The sequence below is a fragment of the Neovison vison genome, chromosome 3 (genome assembly GCF_020171115.1).
Source record: "Neovison vison isolate M4711 chromosome 3, ASM_NN_V1, whole genome shotgun sequence".
Lineage (NCBI taxonomy): Eukaryota > Metazoa > Chordata > Mammalia > Carnivora > Mustelidae > Neogale > Neogale vison.
In genome coordinates this window covers 175,790,226-175,812,033 of record NC_058093.1, presented here as the reverse complement: position 1 = coordinate 175,812,033, position 21,808 = coordinate 175,790,226, and the positions used below count along the sequence as shown (strand labels likewise).

At 40.8% G+C, this 21,808-nt stretch overlaps 1 protein-coding gene and 1 pseudogene across 1 annotated transcript in view; one reads left to right on the top strand and one right to left on the bottom strand.

Moving 5' to 3' along the window:
* EMILIN2 (elastin microfibril interfacer 2) overlaps positions 1-4,226 on the bottom strand; it is a 55,890-nt gene extending 51,664 nt beyond the window's left edge. Inside the window, exons 1-2 of the mRNA XM_044243331.1 lie at positions 4,093-4,226; positions 3,455-3,577 (exon numbers count right to left, since the gene is read on the bottom strand). Coding sequence (XP_044099266.1) covers positions 3,455-3,577; positions 4,093-4,226 — 257 coding nt within the window. The remainder of the gene's footprint in view (positions 1-3,454; positions 3,578-4,092) is intronic.
* Positions 4,227-4,445: 219 nt separating this feature from the next.
* Positions 4,446-20,881, top strand: LOC122903598 (annotated as a pseudogene).
* Positions 20,882-21,808: the final 927 nt, after the last annotated feature.

The window sequence follows — 21,808 nt, the reverse complement described above, 5'->3', positions numbered from 1 at the left end:
GTTAACTTACTGTGACAATCATTTCACAACATATATAAGTCCTTAGGCTGTATACCTTAAATTTAAGCAGTGCTGTATGTCAATTAAATCTCAATAAAATGGTAAGAAAATTTTTAAAAAACCGTATAGCATAGTGGACAGTATGAAAAATTATACAGTCCAATGCATCGAGGGAAATAACCCACACAAACAGTTCTCAATCACTTTACATGGGAATTGCCTTTTATGAAAGGTGTAATTGTTCTTAATAGTTAAGTACTGGGCAATCCACAAAAGGCACACACTAAAGCAAACAAATGCATTCTCCATCGCTATGGGGCCGAAGGCCAGAAGCCCTCAGTTTGCAGGCATCTTAGCCACTTAGCATCACGTAACTGTAGATAAGTTAGGGAACATCTAGCCTCTGTTTCCTCATTGGCAAGACGGGGACCATGGTTTCCATCTTGAACGGTTGTTGCAAGAATTAAATAACCTCATCTACGGAATGAAAAGCCCTAATGCAGCATCTGACACACAGAAGTTTCTTTCGGTCTCAGAAAAATAATGACTCTAAATGCGCACATACACAAACACCCTCTCTGCCCTAGTTTCACATAATGATGCCCAAATTTGCAACCTGGAATCGAAGGCTCTTCATATATGCAAATGGAGCAAGGTCTAACCCTTCTGGAAAGGCACATGGACTAGGTCTGTACAGCCTGCCAAGGCTCAGTGCCCAATGACACGACCAGGCACAGATGTTTTCCACTTATTTCTATGGACTTCCCATTTAACCTCGTTTCCTAGCAGATTTCTCCCCCTGTTTGAGAGTATGCTCAGTGTCTCCCTTGGCTTCTCCACTTCCATCTCAGAACACGCAGCATTTTCCCTCTAAGTGATTCTTCACCTGTTTGGCTACTATCAACTCCCTTTTTTCCATCGAAGACTTTGGAACACATGTGATGCCTGTGTTATCGACTTTCCTCTTGACCTATTCCCTTAATCTCACACGAACTGCAATGCCTGTCCGCCACTGACCTGACACTGTCTTTTCTGCAGAAGCAAATTCTTCCTGCTAGCTAAAACCACCGGCCTCACAGGACCCCTCAGCCTATGGACCTCCCCTCCTGAGGGCCCTAAGATGAAGTTTCCTTGTCTAAAGTTGGCTTTGCTCTCTCTCCTTTCTGGTTCCTTCTTCTCCTTTCCCTCCACCATGCCTAGAAACTCCACTCAGCCCCAATCCTCGCAAGGCCTTGCTGGTGCACACCTGCCCCTCCCAGGTACTCAGCGGGCCCCACCTGCCAAACTGCATTCTGGCTCCAACCTCTCTGTCAACCTCCAGCCTCAGGTTCTAAGGATCAAATCCTGAAGACCTATTCTGAAAACGACCCCATGAATTGAGAGAAGTGACTGGGACTTCTGGATTCATCAGAAACACCTGGGAGATTCCATGTTAAATAGCCATTCATTCTCTTTAAGTAGAAAGGGGCTCTGACTTCCATCATCCACCAAGCATCAAAATTTAGGACACATTTAGTAGTTGAAAAATAAGATAAACCATTCCTTGTCTAGCTCTAAAGAAACAGAAAAAAGTCCAGACTGAATTAACTATTTACATTTCAAAATGTTCAGATTGATCAGCTAAAACAGTCTGTTCTTGTTTTTAAAATTTCACACTTACAATGCAGTATCTAAAATGTAAAAACAATTGAATTGTTTAGGTGGCTATTACTGAAGAAAAACACTCAGGTCACTTATTTTGGTTCTATTTAAGAAAACAACAGAAACATCTGTCATTTCTTATAGCAATTTTTGTTGTCCTTCCCACTGGGTGGCAAAAATATGCTCCAACTGCGTTTCATTAACCTGCTGATCTGGAGGTGATTTGCTCCCCACTGACGACAAAGAATCTGTTCCACTGAGTTTGGTCAAATACAACAATTAAATCATCATTTAATTTTGCAAGCATTAAAAGAATTTCAGATAATTTAAAAGAAAAGAAAAACATCTTTTAAATGAAAAGCATGACCTCTCCAAATGAAAAATTCATTTATCTGAGTTGCCACAAGTCTTTAGATAATAACAAACCACAAAATGCAGTTCTTGGGTAAAACAAATGAAATGTTCCTGACTAATAATTCTAAGTTTAAGGACATCCATTCAAACCGTGTTGAGTACTTCGTTCGTGTCTCTGTCACAATGTAAAAATCTTACCGGTTCTCCTTTCCCTGACTGCTGCCATGGACTGTGAGGTCTACAAACTGCAGAGTACAGATAAAGGCACTATGACAGCGTGCATCCCCTCTGACAGATCCAACTCAGGGAGCTAGGGATTCCATGTCTGCCTGTTCCTCTGTATATTCGAGGGGGGCATGTATGTCTCTTCTAGGCCGTTGTTGTTGTTGCTCTTGGCCTACCAGGAATTATCCCTTCCCTGTTTGCAGTTCCCCCAACAGCCCAAGTGGAATGATCCAGAGGCAACTTCCACCCCACAAAGCCTGAAGCCTCATCTACCGCCTTCTGGAATAAGATTTCCTGGAGTACAGTTTCAGTCTGTCCCTTTGCTTTGCCAAAGACCGATACGCCTACTAGCTATTCTTTGCTGTAATGACAACAGTGCCCTAAGACAAACAACTTATTCTTAGGGGAAAACAATTCATTTCAACCATCCCATGTGTTCCCCAACAGCCATTGATTTGCATCACTCTTCCTCTGATAACCAACTTACCCCAAAACACAAAGGATTACCAGAAGATAACTGAGTGTGTGTGAGGTAGTTAACGGAATATCTATTCCATCGCACTGCTTCCTCCTTGTTTTTTTAAGATGATGAAATCTTTATAAGCAAAACGATGATTAATTCTCATCAAAAAGATGACCATTTTCTCCCAACAAAGTCTTTGCTGAATCCCCAAATCTAACATAAAAAAAAATGACTCACTTTTAAGCAAGTTATTGCTGGGACTTCAGTTTAAAGGGCTATAACGCTGGAAGAGGTCCGTTTTATGGGGCCATTTGGACAAAACTCGCCTTTTTTAGGACACGGGCTAGAACAAACCTCTCAGCTAATCCTACATTTCAACGTTTTTAGCCGTATACATTTTGGAATCTTCTGTGTGTCCTAGCACACACAATATGGATCTAATTAGGTCCAGCTGCCTTATGTTAGTAATAAAATTGAAAGAAAAAAAAAAAGAGGTGGGGGTGGGGGCTTCGTTCACCCCTCCTATACCCCGGCGACCACAGGCTCGCAAGTCGTGCGCATCCTCTATGGTCACTCAGGGCAACACACGCTTCTAAAATCCCTCAGCGCGCCCGGGACCCCGCTCAGCGTTCAGCGCTCAGACTTCTCAGCTGCTGAGTTTTCTCTCTCCCTCTGGAAGAGATTTACCGACGGGCTGGAGCCCAACGCTCCGACGCCACCCACCGCCCAGGCCCCGACGCACCCCGCCCGCTCCTGGGCTCAAGGACTTACACCAGCGCCGACGGACAGGGCATCTGGTTCCAGGCACAGTTGTACTGAGCCTGAATAAAACTCTCACTTCCCTCCAGCACAGAGCAGCTCACATTCCTGTTCACGATGTAGGCGCACCAGTTCCTGGGGTGAAGGAGAGAGAGCGAGAAGCCACAGTGTAAAACCCTGAGAACAATGAGGCTGGGGGAGAAGGGGCCAGCCGGTAAGAGCCGCGGACCGAGCGAGGCTCGGGGAGCCCCGCGTCTCTGCGGAGGCGGGAGCCCCACAAAGCAGCCTTCGGAGGGAGCGCGGCTGCGCCTTCGGGGAACGCGCACCTTTAGCCGACAAGAAAGTAAAGAAACGTGCCTGTGGTCCCAGGGGCTTCAGTAATTCCTGGTCGCCCTGCTCTGCGGGATACTCCCTGCGCCCCGCGGCCCCGGAGGCAGCCCTGCTGGAAGGGCTGGCAAGATCCACCGCGCGGGCGGTGGAGCGCACGGCCCTCCCGAGAGGAGGCGCCATCCGGGCAGCCCAAGGGGGACCCCGGGCTGCTGCTCTTCGCCTTCGGCAGGGCAGCTGCGGACCCGACTGCGGGTCGGGGAGGAGGAGGCTGGGGGCCCAGGGCTCGGTGCCGGGATCCGGGAGAGGGACCGCGCACTTACTTGTTCCTGGCTCCCGGCCGCGCGGGGTGCATGGGCTGCGGGCCGGCGTGGCACAGCCCTGCGCCGCCCAGGGTCAGCAACGCCAGCGCCCAGCGCCAGGACGCGCGGGGCCGGGGCCGTGTCCGCTGCCACATTCTGCGCGCGGCTGGCGCGCCCCGCCGGCCGGATCCGGAGCGCGGAGGGTCGAGGCTGGCGCCGCGAGGCTGCGGGCGGACGGGGCGCGGCCGGAGAAGGCAGGAGAGGCTTGGGCGCTTCGCGACGCCGCCACCCGCTCTCCGCGGCCGCCCCCTCCGGCTCCTCGCTCCCACTTCTCCTTTCCACCCCGTGCGCCCGCGCTTCTCCTCGGTCCCTCAATGACGCACCGGTCCCCCCGGGTGCCGCCCTCTTTATTTCACTTCCCTCTCCGAAACGTGACTCTCCTTCCACCACGGCTCCCTGTCTCCGGTGCCCTTGCCTCTCGGCAGGGGGCTTGGGGTGAAAGGGCTAAAGAGTTTAGGAGAAGGGTCTAAGTTACAGAATTTCCAATTACTCATTCCTTTGGTCTCTTCCCAGAAGAGGAGCAACTCCGCCTCCCACCTTCCAGCAGGCGCGCCCCGGCCCCTTGGGGATGCGGCCGCAGTCGGCGAGTCTGGCCGTCCTCACGTCGTGCCTGCTGTGCCCGGGTGCCGGCTCCCCGGAGACAGTGAGGGACATCTTTATCAGTCCCTGGGAGGGACGCGACTCGGGTTGCCTCCCCTGGCAGGACGTCTCCATTCCCCCTCACATTTGACTTTAGAGTCTAGGGGGAAATGAACACGGATGCTCTTCTCTTAACTCTGCCTCAGGCATCCATTTCAGTGTCCAAGTGAACGTGCAGGGCAGCGGGGAGACAGCCCCACACTTCACAACAGCGACGGAAGCGCAGCAGCAGACTCTAATAAACGCTACACGACATTTTGAAAGATAATCTGACAGTCTCTGCTTCTCATGTCCTACTCTGAACTTTTTCTGTCAACATGAAAGGCCACAGTGGTCCCATTTACCCCTCACAGTTCAAACACTGCTAGACCTTGGTCTTTTCGCTTGCTTACATATTTTCTGCCTAGAGTTACACTAATCTCCACCAATTTCTTTTGGGGACCAAGCAACTCCACAGAAGAATGTCACATAAAATCCCTACCAAAGTGTTGTATGCTGGGGTGTATTTCAATCAATCCGCTTTTCTAATGAGCACTAGAGTGAGGTTATTTGCAGACCGCATAAACTACAGTTTCTGTGAGTGAACAGGTTGTTGTTGGCTGTGGCCTGTTATATGGACAGGAAACATTTGCTCTGTTCCCTAAATGAAGCCATTGGTCCATTTTATCTCTAATATGCCTTGAGGATGTTGTTGGGCTTTTTGATTTGCAAATGAAAGAAAGGATATTCCCTAAGTAAAAATTTCACAAAAGCCAAGCAGAAAATTATGCCATGTAAGGAAATAGTCCATCCGTGAACTTTCTTAAACAGAAGATCACACACATAATGGGCTGAAGTCATCCTAACCTTCAGAAGAGCCACCCAGAGGGGGAAAAAAAATCACAGAAAGGGATAAAAAATGGTCTTGCATAACCCAATCTATGTCTTTGTGACTTCCCATAGTCCCCATCCTAACACCATTTTTGTTCATGAAGAGTCATAGGGAAGAAACAGGACATAAAAAATGAAAAACAAATGATGCATGTCTACACCCAGCAGCTAACCACAAGGTCTCTTCAGTACAGGTAACTCTCAAACTTGAGAGCGAGTTGAACTGATGAGGTTAAATCTACTTTTTCCATTGAATTAAAGTTATACCAGGAAGGTGTATTCTAGTCCAAGGGCTTGAGGACCAACTTTCCATTGTGATGACCACGACACTATATTTAATCAGCTATAAATGGTACTTACCAGTAGATAAATTTTATCCTGAGCATCTGAGATAAGCTAGGCATTGTGTGAAAATACCGAGGATTCACAAGTGAGCCAAAACTGAGCTAGGTTCCGTGTTTACAGAGCTTCCAGGCATTCCTGTGCAGTGAAGGGTGGAAATTGATGTACAATGATGTGAGACAGTATTTATCACATGTGTTTCTCTAGACATGTGCCCACATGTATCAGGTGAGGGGCTGCTCTGGGAAGATGGAAGAAAACTTCTGACTCTTAGGAAGACTTGAGACCAAGATCTCAAGGGACCCTCTTCCCTTTCTCTTCCCTAGCTACAGAAACAGACACATCAAACTTGGGAACCAGAAAACCATCTCCAGAAAGCAGAGGGAAGAATCCTGAGGATAGAGAGCACATTAGGAGACAGACTAATAAGGCAGGTCAAGCAAACTTAGCCATAAGGAATAACGGCCGAGTCACTGGCAGAATGCTACTAAGTGTGAATTCTTTATAAGCTGCCAACTACTTAAAACCACCACTTGAAAACTGTCAGTTTCTTATCACAATCTGAAGGCATTTCTTCTGCTTTTAAAATCAAAGTACCCCATAGTTACTCCCACTCTGTGTGACCAACTTAGCTAAAGCAAAAATGCAAAGTTGGACCTTTTCCAACTTCCTAAAACCTAAAACCTATTCCCTCACTGTTGGTCATGATAAAAATGCCCATCAGGCTCTGTACTTGGGGGTATATCTCACTGCTTCACGAGAAGGGCCCCCAGTACCCCCAGACGCCCTTTCATTTACCTGGTGCAAGAGTGGGTGACCATCACAGGGGCAGCAGGTGGGTAATTTTCCCCATCCTCACATTCAGTCATCAGCACATGATGCTTGATCAAGATGAACTGATTTGCATCTAGGATGTATGTGGTCAAGAGTCTTAAGACTAGCCTGGGTGTCCCATCCTTCTCATTTCTTGTCTTTGCTTTCTAGAACTCAGAAAAGTTCCCCCTGATATCTAGGCATACTCTTAGGTGTCTTTACTGCTTCTTTGTGCTGCTTATCTAATGAGGAGGGGGAAAAATCCTTGAAGACTGGGTATCTTGAATAAATTTTGATTTCAAAGCATTCCTAACATAATACACTCTACAAAAATGCCTTATACATTCATAAGTTAATGATAAGATGCGCTTCATTAAAAAGAAATGCAAGTTGGTAGTGAAAGAGAGACAGATATCTCTGAGAAAAATTCTAAAAAATTAACTGCACTCTGGCTTGGTCTGTTCTGGAACGCAAATGTTTGGTCGATATAGTTTCAATCAGTTACATTTGATAGAGGCATCCCCTGGGCAAGGCACCTTCAGAATGAATTCAGTGAGTCCCTAGACTTTAAAATTTACAAACAGCAGCTACTTTCCTGTCTTATCAAAGGCTTTGTTCAAATAGACCAAAGCAAAACAAAGAACAATTGCTCTCTTCAAATTTTCTTAATGTACCTATTTGCGAATATCCCATTTGCTGTGTATAGCTAAAGATTCAAAAATCTCAATATCTTCTGAACCCGACTGGTCTTATTTATCAGTTGATTGATTTGATGACATTATTAAGAATTATGACCATTATTTTAATCATCTCTCTTGAGTAATACCAGGAACAAATCTCCCTATATTGATCAGGGGTGTGTGACTTAATACGTTTTAAACTATCACACGAGAACTTCAAAACTGTGAAAAGTTAAAAATCATGCCTGAAATCACACATGGAAACAAACAGTGGTTAAGAGCTCATGCAATGGAGTTAACATACTGTTCAAAATTGGGTCCCCCTGCCTCTTAGCAGAATGATCTCAGACAAGTCAGTAGGCCTCTCGATCCTTCACTTTCTGCTCTGAAAATGGGAATGCCTTGTGGGACTGTTGGGAGATTAGTTGGGTTATCACAAGTGAACTGCCTGGCACAGTGCCAGGCTTACTGACAAGTGCCTGGCAAGTGGAAGATGAATATTCACAACTGTTACTCTTAACCACATCAGCACTGCCACAAATTTGCAGTCAGGTTCAGGAGTTTTGTCATTCTTTGTTGGTGCCAACTGACGTGGGCAGCGGACCGTGTACTATCCTTCTTCTCCTTTCTAAGTAATAAATATATGAAGAAATGGCTGTCATGAAAGCACATGCGTGACTCATTCGGAATGACTAATGTAATAGTCAGGAATGGAATACTGGGTTCTTGACTTCCAGCCCAGTTTTCTTTTTTATTGCCCCCAGAGGGGAACATATAGCTCAGTTTATTGTTCAGAGGATTTCATCCTCTACCAAGAAATTTATTTTAGGACAATTCAGTGAGATCTTTGGAAGGATCAATAACTCTACAAAAATAAACTCAGATTATCAGGCAACTCAGTTGTGAACTTCTTCTTTCTCAAAAAGATGAAATTAGTTTCTAATTCCATATCGCTTAATTTTTTTCAGATGTTTCTTTGTCCCAAGAATGCTTCCTATAGCCAAATAATATGTTTGAGAATTCATTGCTGTTACACTTATGGTGTGGTTTTGAATACATTTTTTCTTTATAAGAAATAACTGACAAAAATAGGCTCTTAGGATTTGATTTGTTTCCAAGAGAGCTATAACAGCTTAGGCAGTAGTGTCTTTGTATATGAGCCACATCAAACTATGTTGTAGTTCATTATTTATTTATTGAATAGGAGTCGATTATTCTGGAATCAACAAAATGTTCTAAATAGAATATGTTTGATGATTATAAAATACATTATTACATTTTACCACCATCTTGGTCTATGCTCATTCAATAAGTATTCATGAGCAAATTCATTCTTTTTAGTATTTCAGATTATGCAGTTCTGAATAATGTGATGAGTACTTAAGTATGGTCAATTCTCCTTATTTGATGTAGTATGTTGTATAAAGTTGCTGCCAACACTGAATTAGCTAATACTGAACAATTGCTCCTAGGGGAAATATAGGGTTAGGTTCCTATAAGCCTCTGGTCACAAAGGTTTTTGTCAACCAGTCAATACATAACCTTGTGTTATGTGTGTTTCTATTTAAAGATACCTTATTCAATACATAACATTGATTCCATAACATCAAACTCATGGCCAACATCACTGTAACTCGTGCCTGAACAGAGCTTAACTAACACATATTTTCTCTGTAAGGCATATGACAGCCTTGTGCTTAGGAACACTAGCTAGCGGGGTGCCTGGGTGGCTCGGTGGGTTGGGCCGCTGCCTTCGGCTCGGGTCGTGATCTCGGGGTCCTGGGATCGAGTCCCGCATCGGGCTCTCTGCTCAGCAGGGAGCCTGCTTCCTCCTCTCTCTGCCTGCCTCTCTGCCTACTTGTGATCTGTCTCTGTCAAATAAATAAATAATAGAATCTTAAAAAAAAAAAAAAAAAGGAACACTAGCTAGCACTTTGGCAATATGGATGGGAGCCATTTTAAACAGCAAAATCACCAACAAAGAGCACAAGATGAAAAAAAAAAAAAGTGACACTAAATTTACCATGAAAAGGACACTTACTTGTTATGTGAGAGGGAAAATAAGAAGGTAGAGCATTGTCTTGCTGGATCTTGGCTGGGAATAAGCACGTCGGGCAAGGAAGTGCTTGCCTCTTTGCACAAGTCTACACATGACTGTGAAAATTCTAAATATGGCTTCTTTTAGATTTAAAAATACATTTAGTAAGTAGGTAAGCAGAATTTATGAATAATGAGGATGAATGGTATTTCAACTTAAGTCCAGGAACAGTAAGAAACTGATACATTTGGAGGCTAAAGGAAAGTTCTTGGAATTTTGTGGCCATCAGAAGATTTGTTTGGGGCGCCTGGGTGGCTCAGTGGGTTAAGCCACTGCCTTCGGCTCAGGTCATGATCTCAGGGTCCTAGGATTGAGTCCCGCATCGGGCTCTCTGCTCAGCAGGGGGCCTGCTTCCCTTCCTCTCTGCCTACTGTGATCTCTCTGTGTCAAATAAATAAATAAAATCTTTAAAAAAAAAAAAAAAAGAAGATTTGTTTGATCAGTAAGCATACTGGGGAAGTTCTGCATATTCAAAACTGTACCAGGCAATGTGGGAGCCAGAGAAAAACAGATTGAGTTCTTTCTCGTCTTAATTGACTGAAATGATTTAACATAGTGCTACATTTGTAAATAGAATATAGCATAGTAAAAACTGTGTAGCTAGGTGATGATGAAAAAATAGAGCTTATACAATCAGAAAAGTTGGATGTTAATTAGGGAAGTCTGTGGAGAAGTATGGGTTTAAGGTAAGTATTACAGTTTTTGTTTTGCCTTAAATCCACCATGATATAAAAAAATGAATGCAATTGTTAGCAAGGAAGGGGCAGTTAATGTGACTTGCACCTGGTATATTTCTAATGTGGCCAGCTGGTGAAGTTGCCAGACCAAGGTATGTGGTCTTAGATGCGGCCAGAGGTGGGGGGTGGGTGGGTAGGTGAGGCAGAAAGGCCAGGTAGGACTGAGGACCACTAAACGAGAAGGAGGGCAGTATAGGCTGGTGGAAACAAAAAACAACAACTCTGGTTCTCTTTTTCCCTTATGTAACAATAGGTGTAGTAAGCAGATGTCCTGATTTCCCCGGGCCAGTCCTAGGTTACTCCTGTTGCAGATCAGTTAACACTATTCATTACTTGTAGAGTCTCCTTTCATCTTCAAAAGTGCCTGGGTTTGGGGCACCAGGGTGGCTCAGTGGGTTAAGCAGCTGCCTTCGGCTCAGGTCATGATCCCAGGGTCCTGGGATCGAGTCCCGCATCGGGCTCCTTGCTCGGCAGGGAGCCTGCTTCTCCCTCTGCCTCTGCCTGCCTCCTTGTCTGCCTGTGCTCGCTCGCTTTCTCTCCCTCTGTCTCTGACAAATAAATAAATAAAATCTTAAAAAAAAAAAAAAAGTGCCTGGGTTTGAACAATAAATTATATGGTCATTCTAAGAGACCTAAAATGAACTGAAAGCCATGCTATGTTTGTTTAGCCTTTATAAAGGCTAAACTATTAGTAAATGTCGATGCAAATAATAAAATCAGAAAATGAGAAATAACTGGTTTTCTCTGAGTCAAAACGTTACTTGCATCAAATTCTTCTGTTATTGCCTCATGCACATTTTGGTAACTTTTTGAAGTTTATATTATTTTTTTTTTAAAAAGTTGATTAAGCAGCAAAGACTTGGTTGTTTAGTTGGTTGATGAAGGTAGATATTTTCATGAGCTTTCCTTGGCTCTGTCTTCTTGCACTTAATCACTTACACTCATCCTCAGGAGCTGAGAACACAGCACTGTGCTGCTGCATTCTATAACTGCTCTGGCTTGGTTCTAGCACATTTAAATAGTGGCAGAGCTCTCCTTCTAGGCCCCACTGACATCTTTGAACATTCACTGGTTAAAAAAAACTAAAACATAAATTAATAAGCTATGGGCAGTAAAAAAAATTACTACTATCTTTTGACGGATTGGAAAATACAGGTGAGACAAGAGTGTCTTAGAGAATGTTGAGGGGTCAAGCAGGAAAGTGCCTTAGTTTTCTAGTGCATCCTTACATGTTTTCCCCTAACTTTTAAAAAAAACAAAAACAAAATATTTTATTCCCTGAATATTCTGAGGTTATGCTTTCCAAAGGGCTATTTGAGGGCAAAGTGGTGCCAGGATTCCTGGGAAGAATAGGATGAACATTAGAAAACAAAAAACAAAAAACAAAAAAACCCTATCAGAACTCAGTTCCAATGTGTTTCAACCCAAAAAGACTCTTCCCCTTTACAACTAGGGATTCCAGTTTCATGAAGGATTTTTAAAAATAAATATTTGTAGATTATGGTTTTCTCCTGTGAATTTTATCAAAGTATAGCATTCTTTCTTTTTAATTTATTAGTTATTTATTTATTTGACAGAGAGAAATCACAAACAGGGGAAGCGTTAGAGGGAGAGGGAGAAGCAGGCTTCCTGCTGAGGAGGGACCCCCAACTCAAGGCTCAATCCCAGGATCCTGAGATCACGACCTGAGCTGAAGGCAGACACCTAACCAACTTAGCCCCCCAGGCGTCCCAAAGTATAGCATTCTTTTTTTTTTTTTTAAAGATTTTATTTATTTATTTGACACAGAGAGAGAGATCACAAGCAGGCGGAGAGTCAGGCAGAGAGAGAGAGAGAGAGAAGCAGGCTCCCGCCAAGCAAAGAGCCCGATGCGGGGCTCGATCCCAGGACACTGAGATCATGACCTGAGCCGAAGGCAGAGGCTTAATCCACTGAGCCACCCAGGCGCCCCCCAAAGTATAGCATTCTTATAAAAAGTGCCTAAGTCATAAGTGACTCAATGAATTTTCATGAACTGAACACAGTTGTGTAACCAGCACCCAGACTGTGAAGAAAACATAACGAGCACCCCAGGGCCCCTCATGGTTCCTTCTAATCATGAATCCTTCCCAAAAGTCACACTGATTCTGACTTCCGTCATCATCCTTTAGTTTTGAATATATATTAAAGAAAAAAAAATTTCTAATTCCTCTTATGTTTGATCCCTATATTTGGCATAGTGTCCGGCACATAGCACTTTATTTAATAACATTCGTTGAATAAAGTGGAAGAAAGCAGACTTTTGTAAGAGAGTTGAATGAGTTAACATACGTTTTATACGTAGGGAGGAAAGCGGCATTGCATTTGGGAGAGAACTGGGATCTGGGGATGCTAACTTGAAAACAAGTTGAAAACTCAAACTTAGAACAGAAGAGGACACTTCAGTTTTATCTTTGAACAAATGTAAACGGCTCGAATAAATCTAAACCTCTGTGAAGTTTTTCTTGGACCTTTACCAACTCTGTTCACATCATATCCACCTAACTGGTGAGGCCAACCTCCAGAGACCTTGTTTCTCTTTCTCGCTTGTAAATGGACCCATGATTAGACAGGCCCTCCCGCCTGACCAGTGCAGCCAAGAAATGACTATATTCTGTCTTCCTCCGCCCCGCTCTGAGGCCCAGGCAGCTGGAGAACAAAATAAGAGTCACCCTCTCCCTAGGCCACAGCATGTGATCTCCAGCCAGAGTGCTTCTTGCTCTAATGAATGAGGTAATAAGAGGCCAAATGAGGTTTCAAACGTATGTCACCTCAGAATTACAATTTTCCTTAACTGCACTTTTAAAAAGCTGGAATCAAGAACCCAATATTGCCAAATCCCTGCTTAGCCAAAAAGATCTGTCAACTGTAGAAATAACAAATAAGAGGAAAATCCATCTCAGGCTTTGAACTGCTTGCTGTTCCTAAGTGATGCCCAAGGAAATTCAAATAAATTATGTCCTCCAAAGGACAGACTGATTATGAATAATCTAATGATCTCTTTAGGTTGGAGTTTTAAGCCCTTCTTTAGGGTACTTCAAAAATTTTAAGGGAACAATTCTGGATATAAAACCAACTTTTTTTAGAGGATGGTTTCCCTTAATTTCCTGCCTTCCCCTTTCCCAGAAATATACTGTATCTTATCAGAGATGAGGCTTTAAAGAGCTGAGTGAAAGCCCAAACTGGACAAACACACAAATCTGTTTCATCCACATTAAAACTAAAAATGTTAAATCCAGAAGCAAATCTAATTTGCCTGGGGAGGTCTGAGAAGGGAAAGTGGTTCTTTTTCCTTTTTTATGTTTTCCAAATTATGTTAATTGGAGGTCCTTAAACAAATATAATCTTTGCATAAACTGCTCCCTCTGTGTGGAATTTTCTCCATGTCTGGAGAACTTTAACTCCACCTGCAAAACCCTGGAGTCTTCACCTGTTCTTGAATCTCGTCTGGGTACCTCCCGGTCTTCTTACATGTTTGCAACATATATCTGATAAAGAATGGATAGAGGAACTTAACAAATCAAGAACAACAAATTAAGAAGAAAAAGACAGTCCAACAATAAAAGGACCAAAGACTAGAATCTGCACTTCACAAAAGAGGAAACTCAAATGGCCAACAAAAAATACACTCAACCTCTTTAGTACCATGGAAGTGCAAATTAATACCTAATTAATGTTTGGGGATACATACTATGTGATGAGATGGTAAAGACAAGGAAGAGAGAAACAAGGCAGGAGAGTGGTTTCCTCCAGAGAGGGAGACCTGAAAGATCCAGAAGGGCACATGGGGGCTCCTAGAGCAGCATTCTTACTCCTCACAGGCATTTAGTTCTTGTAGGTATTTAGTTATTAAGTGGACGTTTGCTTCATTTCTTATATATATGATATAAATAAAACACTTGATGTAATGTAATGTAATAGATATATACATTTTAGAATAAGAAAGAATATTTTAAAAAGCATACCTGGCAAAATGGGAATCTGTATCCTTTAAATCATCCTGAAAAAATAGCTTTGGGTGATGCTTTGAAACAGAAATGTTTTAAGGATATCATGATGCATTTGTCTATGTCTAGAAAGCTCTACAAGCTTGACTCCATTTTCACTCAGATTGAGGCTCAAAACTTATTTAATATACTTGTCAAAATATCTTTTGACTGTTTATATGGAGTCATAATACACTGTCTTCTGGGAAGGGCTTGATTCTGAGAGCAGGACTGATCTTCACAACCTCTGGACCCCTTACCGCTCTGTGATGCCAAGGTGTCATTAAATAACCTTATTTTGCCTCTTATTTCTTCAGGATTTCTCTCTTCATTTTCCCCTTTCTATTATTTATTCAGCTTATTAAAAAATTTAGATTTTCCACTATTTAAAAAAATTATTTTCAAATGATGATGGGCTCAATTCTTTTTTTTTAAAAATATTTTATTTACTTATTTGACAGAAAGAGAGAGAGATCTCAAGGAGGCAGAGAGACAGGCAGAGGGGGAGAGGGAAGCAGGCTCCCTGCTGAGCAGATTGAACCATGTAGGGCTCGATCCCAGGACACTGAGATCATGACCTGAGCTGAAGGCAGAGGCTTAACCCACTGAGCCACACAGGCACCCCTATATTTTAATTTTTTAAAAAAGATTTTTATTTATTTATTTGAGAGAGCACAAGCATGGGGCGGGGAGAGGGAGAAGCAGTGTCCCCACTGAGCAGGGACTAGATCCCAGAACCTTGAGATCATGACCTGAGCTGAAATCAGATACTTAACTGACTAAGCCACCCAGATGCCCCTCCACTACTTTTTAAAAAGGATTATTAGATCTTTAAATTTCTTTAAGGATTATTAGATTTTTAAAAATTAATTTATGAAATTGAGTTATAATTGACATATAACATTATAATATTCAAGTATAGAACATAATAATTCAATATTTGTATATGTTGCAAAATGATCACAAGTCTAGTTGATATCCATCATCATACATAGTTTCAATATGCAATACTTTCAAATACGCAAATGCTGTATTATTTACTATAGTCACCGTGTTGTACATTACACCTGCATGACTTATTTATTTTGTAACTGGAACTTTGCACCTTTCAATCCCCTTTACCCATTTTGCCCACCTCCCTCAACCCCTCCTCTAGCAACTACCTATCTGCTCTCCCTATCTGTGAGATTGGGTTTGTTTGTTTTTTTAGATTTCAGATGTAAGTAAAATCATACAATGTTAGTCTGGGTCTGAATTATTTCACTTAGCGTAATATCTTCAAGGTCCATCCTTCTTGTCACAAATGGCAAGATCTCATTCTTTTTCATGGTTAAGTAGTATTTCATTGTATATGAAATTTGGTTTGATAGACCACAACTTCTTTAACCATTCATTCATGGATGGACATTTAGATTATGTCCATACCTTGGTTATTGTGACTAGTGCTGCAATAAACCTGGGGGTGCACATATCTTTTTGAGGTACTATTTTAGTTTTCTTCAGATAAATACCCACAAGCTGGATCATATGGTAGCTTTATTTTTAATTATTTGAGGAATCTCTGTATGTTTTCCATAGTGGCTGTACCAATTTAAATTCCACCAATGGTGAACAAGGGTTCACTTTTCTCCACATCCTCAACATCTTTTTTTTTTAATATTTTATTTATTTATTTGACAGAGAGAGATCATAAGTAGGCAGAGAGGCAGGCAGAGGGAGAGGGGAGGAAGCAGGCTCCCCGCCAAGCAGAGAGCCCGATGCGGGGCTCGATCCCAGGACCCAGAGATCATGACCTGAGCCGAAAGCAGAGGCTTTAACCCCCTGAGCCACCCAGGCGCCCCCCCCCCTTTTTTAAATTTTGAAAATAAGACATTTGTGACAGGTGTGAGGTGATTTTGATTTTGATTGTGGTTTTGATTTGCACTTCCCTGATGATTAATGATGTTGAGCACCTTTTCAAATGCCTGCTGTCCATCTGCATGTTTTTTCTGGAAAAATGTCTATTGAGATTCTCTGTCCATTTTTTAATCAGTTTGCTTTTTGTTATTGAGGAGTTTTTTAAAAATTATATTTCAGATATTAACCCCTTATTGGGTATACGATTTGTAAATATCTTCTCTCCTTTAGTAGATTACCTTTTTATTGATGGTTTCCTTTCCTGTGCGGAAGCTTTTTAGTTTGATGTAGTTATGTTTGTTTAAGCTTTCCTTGTCTTTGGTCCAAAAAATCATTGCCAAGACTGATGTCAAGGAGCTGACTACCTATGTTTTCTTCTGGGAATTTTAAGTTTCAAGTCTTACATTTAAGTCTCTCATCCATTTCAAATTTATTTTTTGTATGATGGCTGGCCAGGTTTCCAAATACCATTTATTGAGGAGACTGTCTTTTCCCCATTGTATATTCTTATCTTTCATCATAAATTAATTGATCATGTATGCATGGGTTTATTTCCTGTTTCCATTAATTTACCCATTTTTATGTAAAACCATACTGTTTTGATTTGAATTTTTGAGTTTTAAGAGTTTTTATAATATTGTAGATATAGATCCCTTTCATATGTATGATTGGTAAATATTTTCTCCCATTCTGGTGGTTGCCACTTTGATAGTTTTATTTGAAACAAAAACTGTCTAATTTTGATGGTCTAATTTATCTTATTTTCTATTGTTCTTGCGCTTAGTGTCACATCTAAGAATTCTTTGTCAGATCCTGTATCATGAAGATTTATCCCTATCTTTTCTTCTATGAGTTTACTTTTGTTCTAATATTTAGGTTTTTGGTCCATTTTGAGTTAATTTTAGTACATGGTATAAGGGAAAGGTCCAGTTTCTTTTGCATGTGACTATCCAGTTGTCTCAACACCCTTTGTCAAAAGACTGTTTCCCCTTTGGTTAGTTTTGACATCCTTGCTGAAACTCAGCTGACTGACCATAGAAGCATAGGTTAATTTCTGAATTCCAGTTCTCTTCCATTCAGCTATCTGCCTATTTTTGTGCTCATATCACATTGTCTTGGTTGTTGTTGCTTTCTAGTAAGTTGTGAAACTGGGATATCTGAGTCTTTGTTATTTTTTCAGTATAGTTTCAGTTATTCTGTGTTGCTTGCAATTCCATATGAATTATAGAATCAACTTTAATTTGTGCAAAGAAGTTATGGATTCTGATAGGGATGGTGTTGAATCTGTAGATTCACTTGGGAGTACTGTCATCTTAACAGTCAAGTCTTCCCATCCACAAATATGAGATTTTTCATTTATTTTGACCTTCTTTCAACAATGTTTTGTAGTTTTCAGAGTAACCTTTTTGCATTTCCGTCATCAAATTTATTCCTAAATATTTTATTCTTTTTGATGCTACTGTGAGATTTAGTTAGTTTTTGTATTGTTCATTGCAGGTGTATAGAAATATAACTGATTTTGTATATTGATCTTGTATCTGCAAACTTGATAAACTCGTGTATTAGTTCTAATTTTTTTTAGTGGCTTAGAGTTTTCTATATATCAGATAATGTCATATGCAAATATAGTCCCACTTCTTTCTCTCCAATCTGTATGTTTTTTTTTTTCTTGCTCAATGCCCTAATTAGATCCTCCAGTATAATGTCGAGTAAAAAGTGATAAGAGCAAATGTCCTTGTCTTGTTCCCGATCTTAGAGGAAAAGCATCCAGTATGATGTTAGTTCTGGACTTTCCATAGCTGACTTCTGACTTTCATCAGGTTGAAGAAGTGCCCTTGTATTACAAACTAGTGGTATGTATATATATATATATATATATATATATATATATATATATATATATATATGGGGTGTGTGTGTGTGTGTGTGTGTGTGTGTGTATTTGTTTTTTAGATGTTGAGTTTGATCTTTATAGATTTTGGATACTAGCCCTTTATCTGGTAAGACATTTGCAAACATCTTTTCCCTTTCTGTCCGTCGTCTTTTGGTTTTGTCGACTGCTTCCTTTGCTGTGCAAAAGCTTTTATCTTGAAGTCCCAACAATTTATTTTTACCTTTGCTTCCCCTGCCTTTGGAGACACGTTTAGCAAGAAGTTGTTGCCTGTGTTCTCCTCTAGAATTTTGACAGATTCCTGTCTCATATTTAGGTCTTTCATCCACTTTGAGTCTATTTTTGTGTATGGTGTAAGGAAATGGTTCAGTTTCATTCTTCTGCATGTGGCCATCCAGTTTTCCCAATATTGTTTATTTAAGAGACTGTCTTTTTTCCATTGGATATTCTTTCCTGCTTTGTCAAAGATTAGTTGACCATAGAATTGAGGGTTCTTTTCTGGATTCAATTCTGTTCCACTGATCTACGTGTCTGTTTTTGTGCCAGTAACATACTGTCTTGATAATTACAGTTTTTTAATAGAACTTGAAGTCTGGAATTGTGATGCCACCAGCTTTGGTTTTTTTTTTTTTTCAACATTCCTTTGGCTAATAGGGGTCTTTTCTGGTTCAATACAAATTTTAGGATTTTTTCCAGCCCTGCAAAAAATGTTAGTGGTATTTTAATAGGGATTGCCTTGAATATATAGATTGCCCTGAGTGGTATAGACATTTTAACAATACCTGTTCTTCCAATCCATGAATATGGAAAGTTTTTCCATTTCTTTGTGTCTCTGTCAATCATTTTCATTAGTATTCTATAGTTTTCTGAGTACAGAAGCTTAGCCTCTTTGGTTAGACTTATTCCTAGGTGTCCTATGGTTTTGGGTGAAATTGTAAATGGAATCGACTCCTTCTTTTTCTTCTCATTGTTAGTGTATAGAAACACGACTGATTTCTGTGCATAGATTTTATATCCTGCCACTTTGCTGAACCCCTGTTTGAGTTCTAGCAAATTTGGAGTAAGATCTTTCAGGTTTTCCACATAGAGTTATCATGTCATATGCGAAGAGTGAGAGTTTGACTTCTTTGCCAATTCAGCTACCTTTTCTTTTTGTTGTCTGATTGCCAAATATAGGACTTTCAGTGCTATATTGAACAACAGTGGTGAGAGTGGACATCCTGTCATGTTCCTGACCTTAGGGGAAACGCTCTAAGTTTTTTCCCATTGGGAATGATATTCACCATGGGTTTTTCGTATATGGCTTTTATGAAATTGAGGTATGTTCCTTCTATCCTTACATTATGAAGAGTTTTAATCAGGATAGGATGCTGTAGGGTTGCCTGGGTGACTCAACTGGTTCAGTGTCTCCTTTGGATCAGGTCATGATCCCAGAATCCTGGGATTCTGGGATCATGAGCCTCACATTGGGCTCCCTGTTCAGTGGGGATCCTGCTTTCCCCTTTCCTCCCTGTACATGCTCTCTCTCAAATAAATAATTAAAATCTTAAAAAAAAAAAAGGATGCTGTACAATGTCAAATGCTTTTTTCTGCATCGACTGAGAGGATCATATGGTTCTTGTCCTTCCTCTTATTAATATAGTGTATCACACTGATTGATTTGCAGATGTTGAACCACCCTTGCAAGCCCAGGAATAAATCCCAGTTGATTGTGGTGAATAATCCTTCTAAGGTACTGTCAGACCCTACTGCCTGCTGAACATTGCTGAAAAACAGCTAATACAACCTGTTGTTCTTCAGCAAAGGGGAAGAAGCAAAGGCAGGAAGAAGCTCAACATGTTTAAATACCTTCATGAATCTCTATAATCCTGAGATGGCATTTTATATTTGGTGGGTAGATAAAACCAAAGGTATCTTCCTGGTTGTATCAAAAAACAAAAGAGAGGGCCACCTGGGTGGCTCAGTGGGTTAAAGCCTCTGCCTTCGGCTCAGGTCATGATTCCAGGGTCCTGGGATAGAGCCCTGCATCGGACTCTCTGCTCTGCAGGAAGCCTGCCCACCCCACCCCCCACCGCCTGCCTCTCTACTTGTGATTCCTGTCAAATAAATAAAATCTTAAAAAAACAAAAACAAAGGAGAGGGGACACCTGGCTCAATCAGTCAGAAGAGCATGCAACTCTTGATCCCAGGGTCATGAGTTTGAGCTTCCTGTTGGCAGTAGGGATTATTTAAAAAACAACAAAAAAAGACAGAACAAAACAAACAAAAGAAAAACTTATCCAACTTTTGGGGAAAAGAAAAGACCACCAGAAGACTATGACTTACAAGAAGATGGCTAGAGCACTGAGCTATTATAGAAGAACTGGGGAAACCACCAAAATTTGGGGATAGCTAACTTACCAATTCAGTGAGGCCATTCTCCAAAGACTCCATCGTATTTCTTAGATGCAGCAATCTTCTACTCACAGTATGTTCAACCTGAGCAAGGGTATCTCAGCTAAAGTAAGTGGAATGCAAGTTGTAGTTGGACATATGCTGATTGTCATGAGCTACGCCACCTGATTGCTAAATGTTCTCTTACATTTCATGAATTCCTGGCATCAGAAATCCCTACAAACTTCAAGATTTTTCTCTTAAAACAAATACTGAAAAGGAAAAAAATTAACTTCATTATCTTTTATTAAATAGCATATGATCTACAAAGAAAAAGTGTTGGTATTAATATTTTAAATGTTTGGCAGAATTCTGTGGTAAAAACCATTTGGGCCTTGGCTTTGTGAGTTTTTTTGTTTTTGTTTTTGTTTTTTTTTATTGATCCAATCTTGTCAATCTTCATCAATCTTCTATAGGTCTATTCATTTGTCTATTTTTTTCTTGAGTCAGTTCCAGTAGTTTGTATCTTTCTAGGAATTTATTTCATCTAAGTCATCTCATTTTTTCACATATAAATGTTCATTGTATTCTTTTACAATCCTTTTTGCTTATGTAAGGTTATTAGTAATGTCCTTCTTTCATATATACAGCTGATACTTGACCCAATACAAATTTGAGCTGCATGGGTCCACTTATATGCAATTTTTTCAGTATAGTACAGTACCATAAACATATTTTCTCTTGTGATCTTAACATTCTCTCTTTTCTAGCTTACCTTAACATTACAGTATGTGGTACGTGTAACACACAAAATGTATCAACTGTTACCAGGAAGGCTTCTGGTCAACAGTAGGTGATTAAGTTTTTGGAGAGTCAAAAGTTTTATGATTTTTCGAAGTGTGTGTGTGTATGGGTGGTAGGGGGGTGCAGTTTGGTGCTCATAATCCCCATGTTGTTCAAGGGTTAATGATAGTCTCCATTTCGGTATATTCTTTTCTTGCTCCAATTAGCTAAAATTTTATCAATTTTGTTGATTTTTCAAAACTTCTGGTTTCATTACTTTATTCTTGTATTTCTAGTCTTTATTTCATTATATTCACTTCCATCCTAATCTCTATTTTCTTCCTGCTTAAATTCAGTTTTCTCTTTTAAGGTAAAGGATTAGGTTATTGAGATTTTTTTTCTTTCTTAGCCATTTACAGCTCTAAGTTACTAAGCACTGCTTTAGCTGCATCCCATAAATTCTGATATGTTGTGTGTTTTCACTCATCTCAGGTATTTCATGAATTAAAAAAAATTTTTTTGACCCATTGATTACCTAGGAGTAGTCTTGT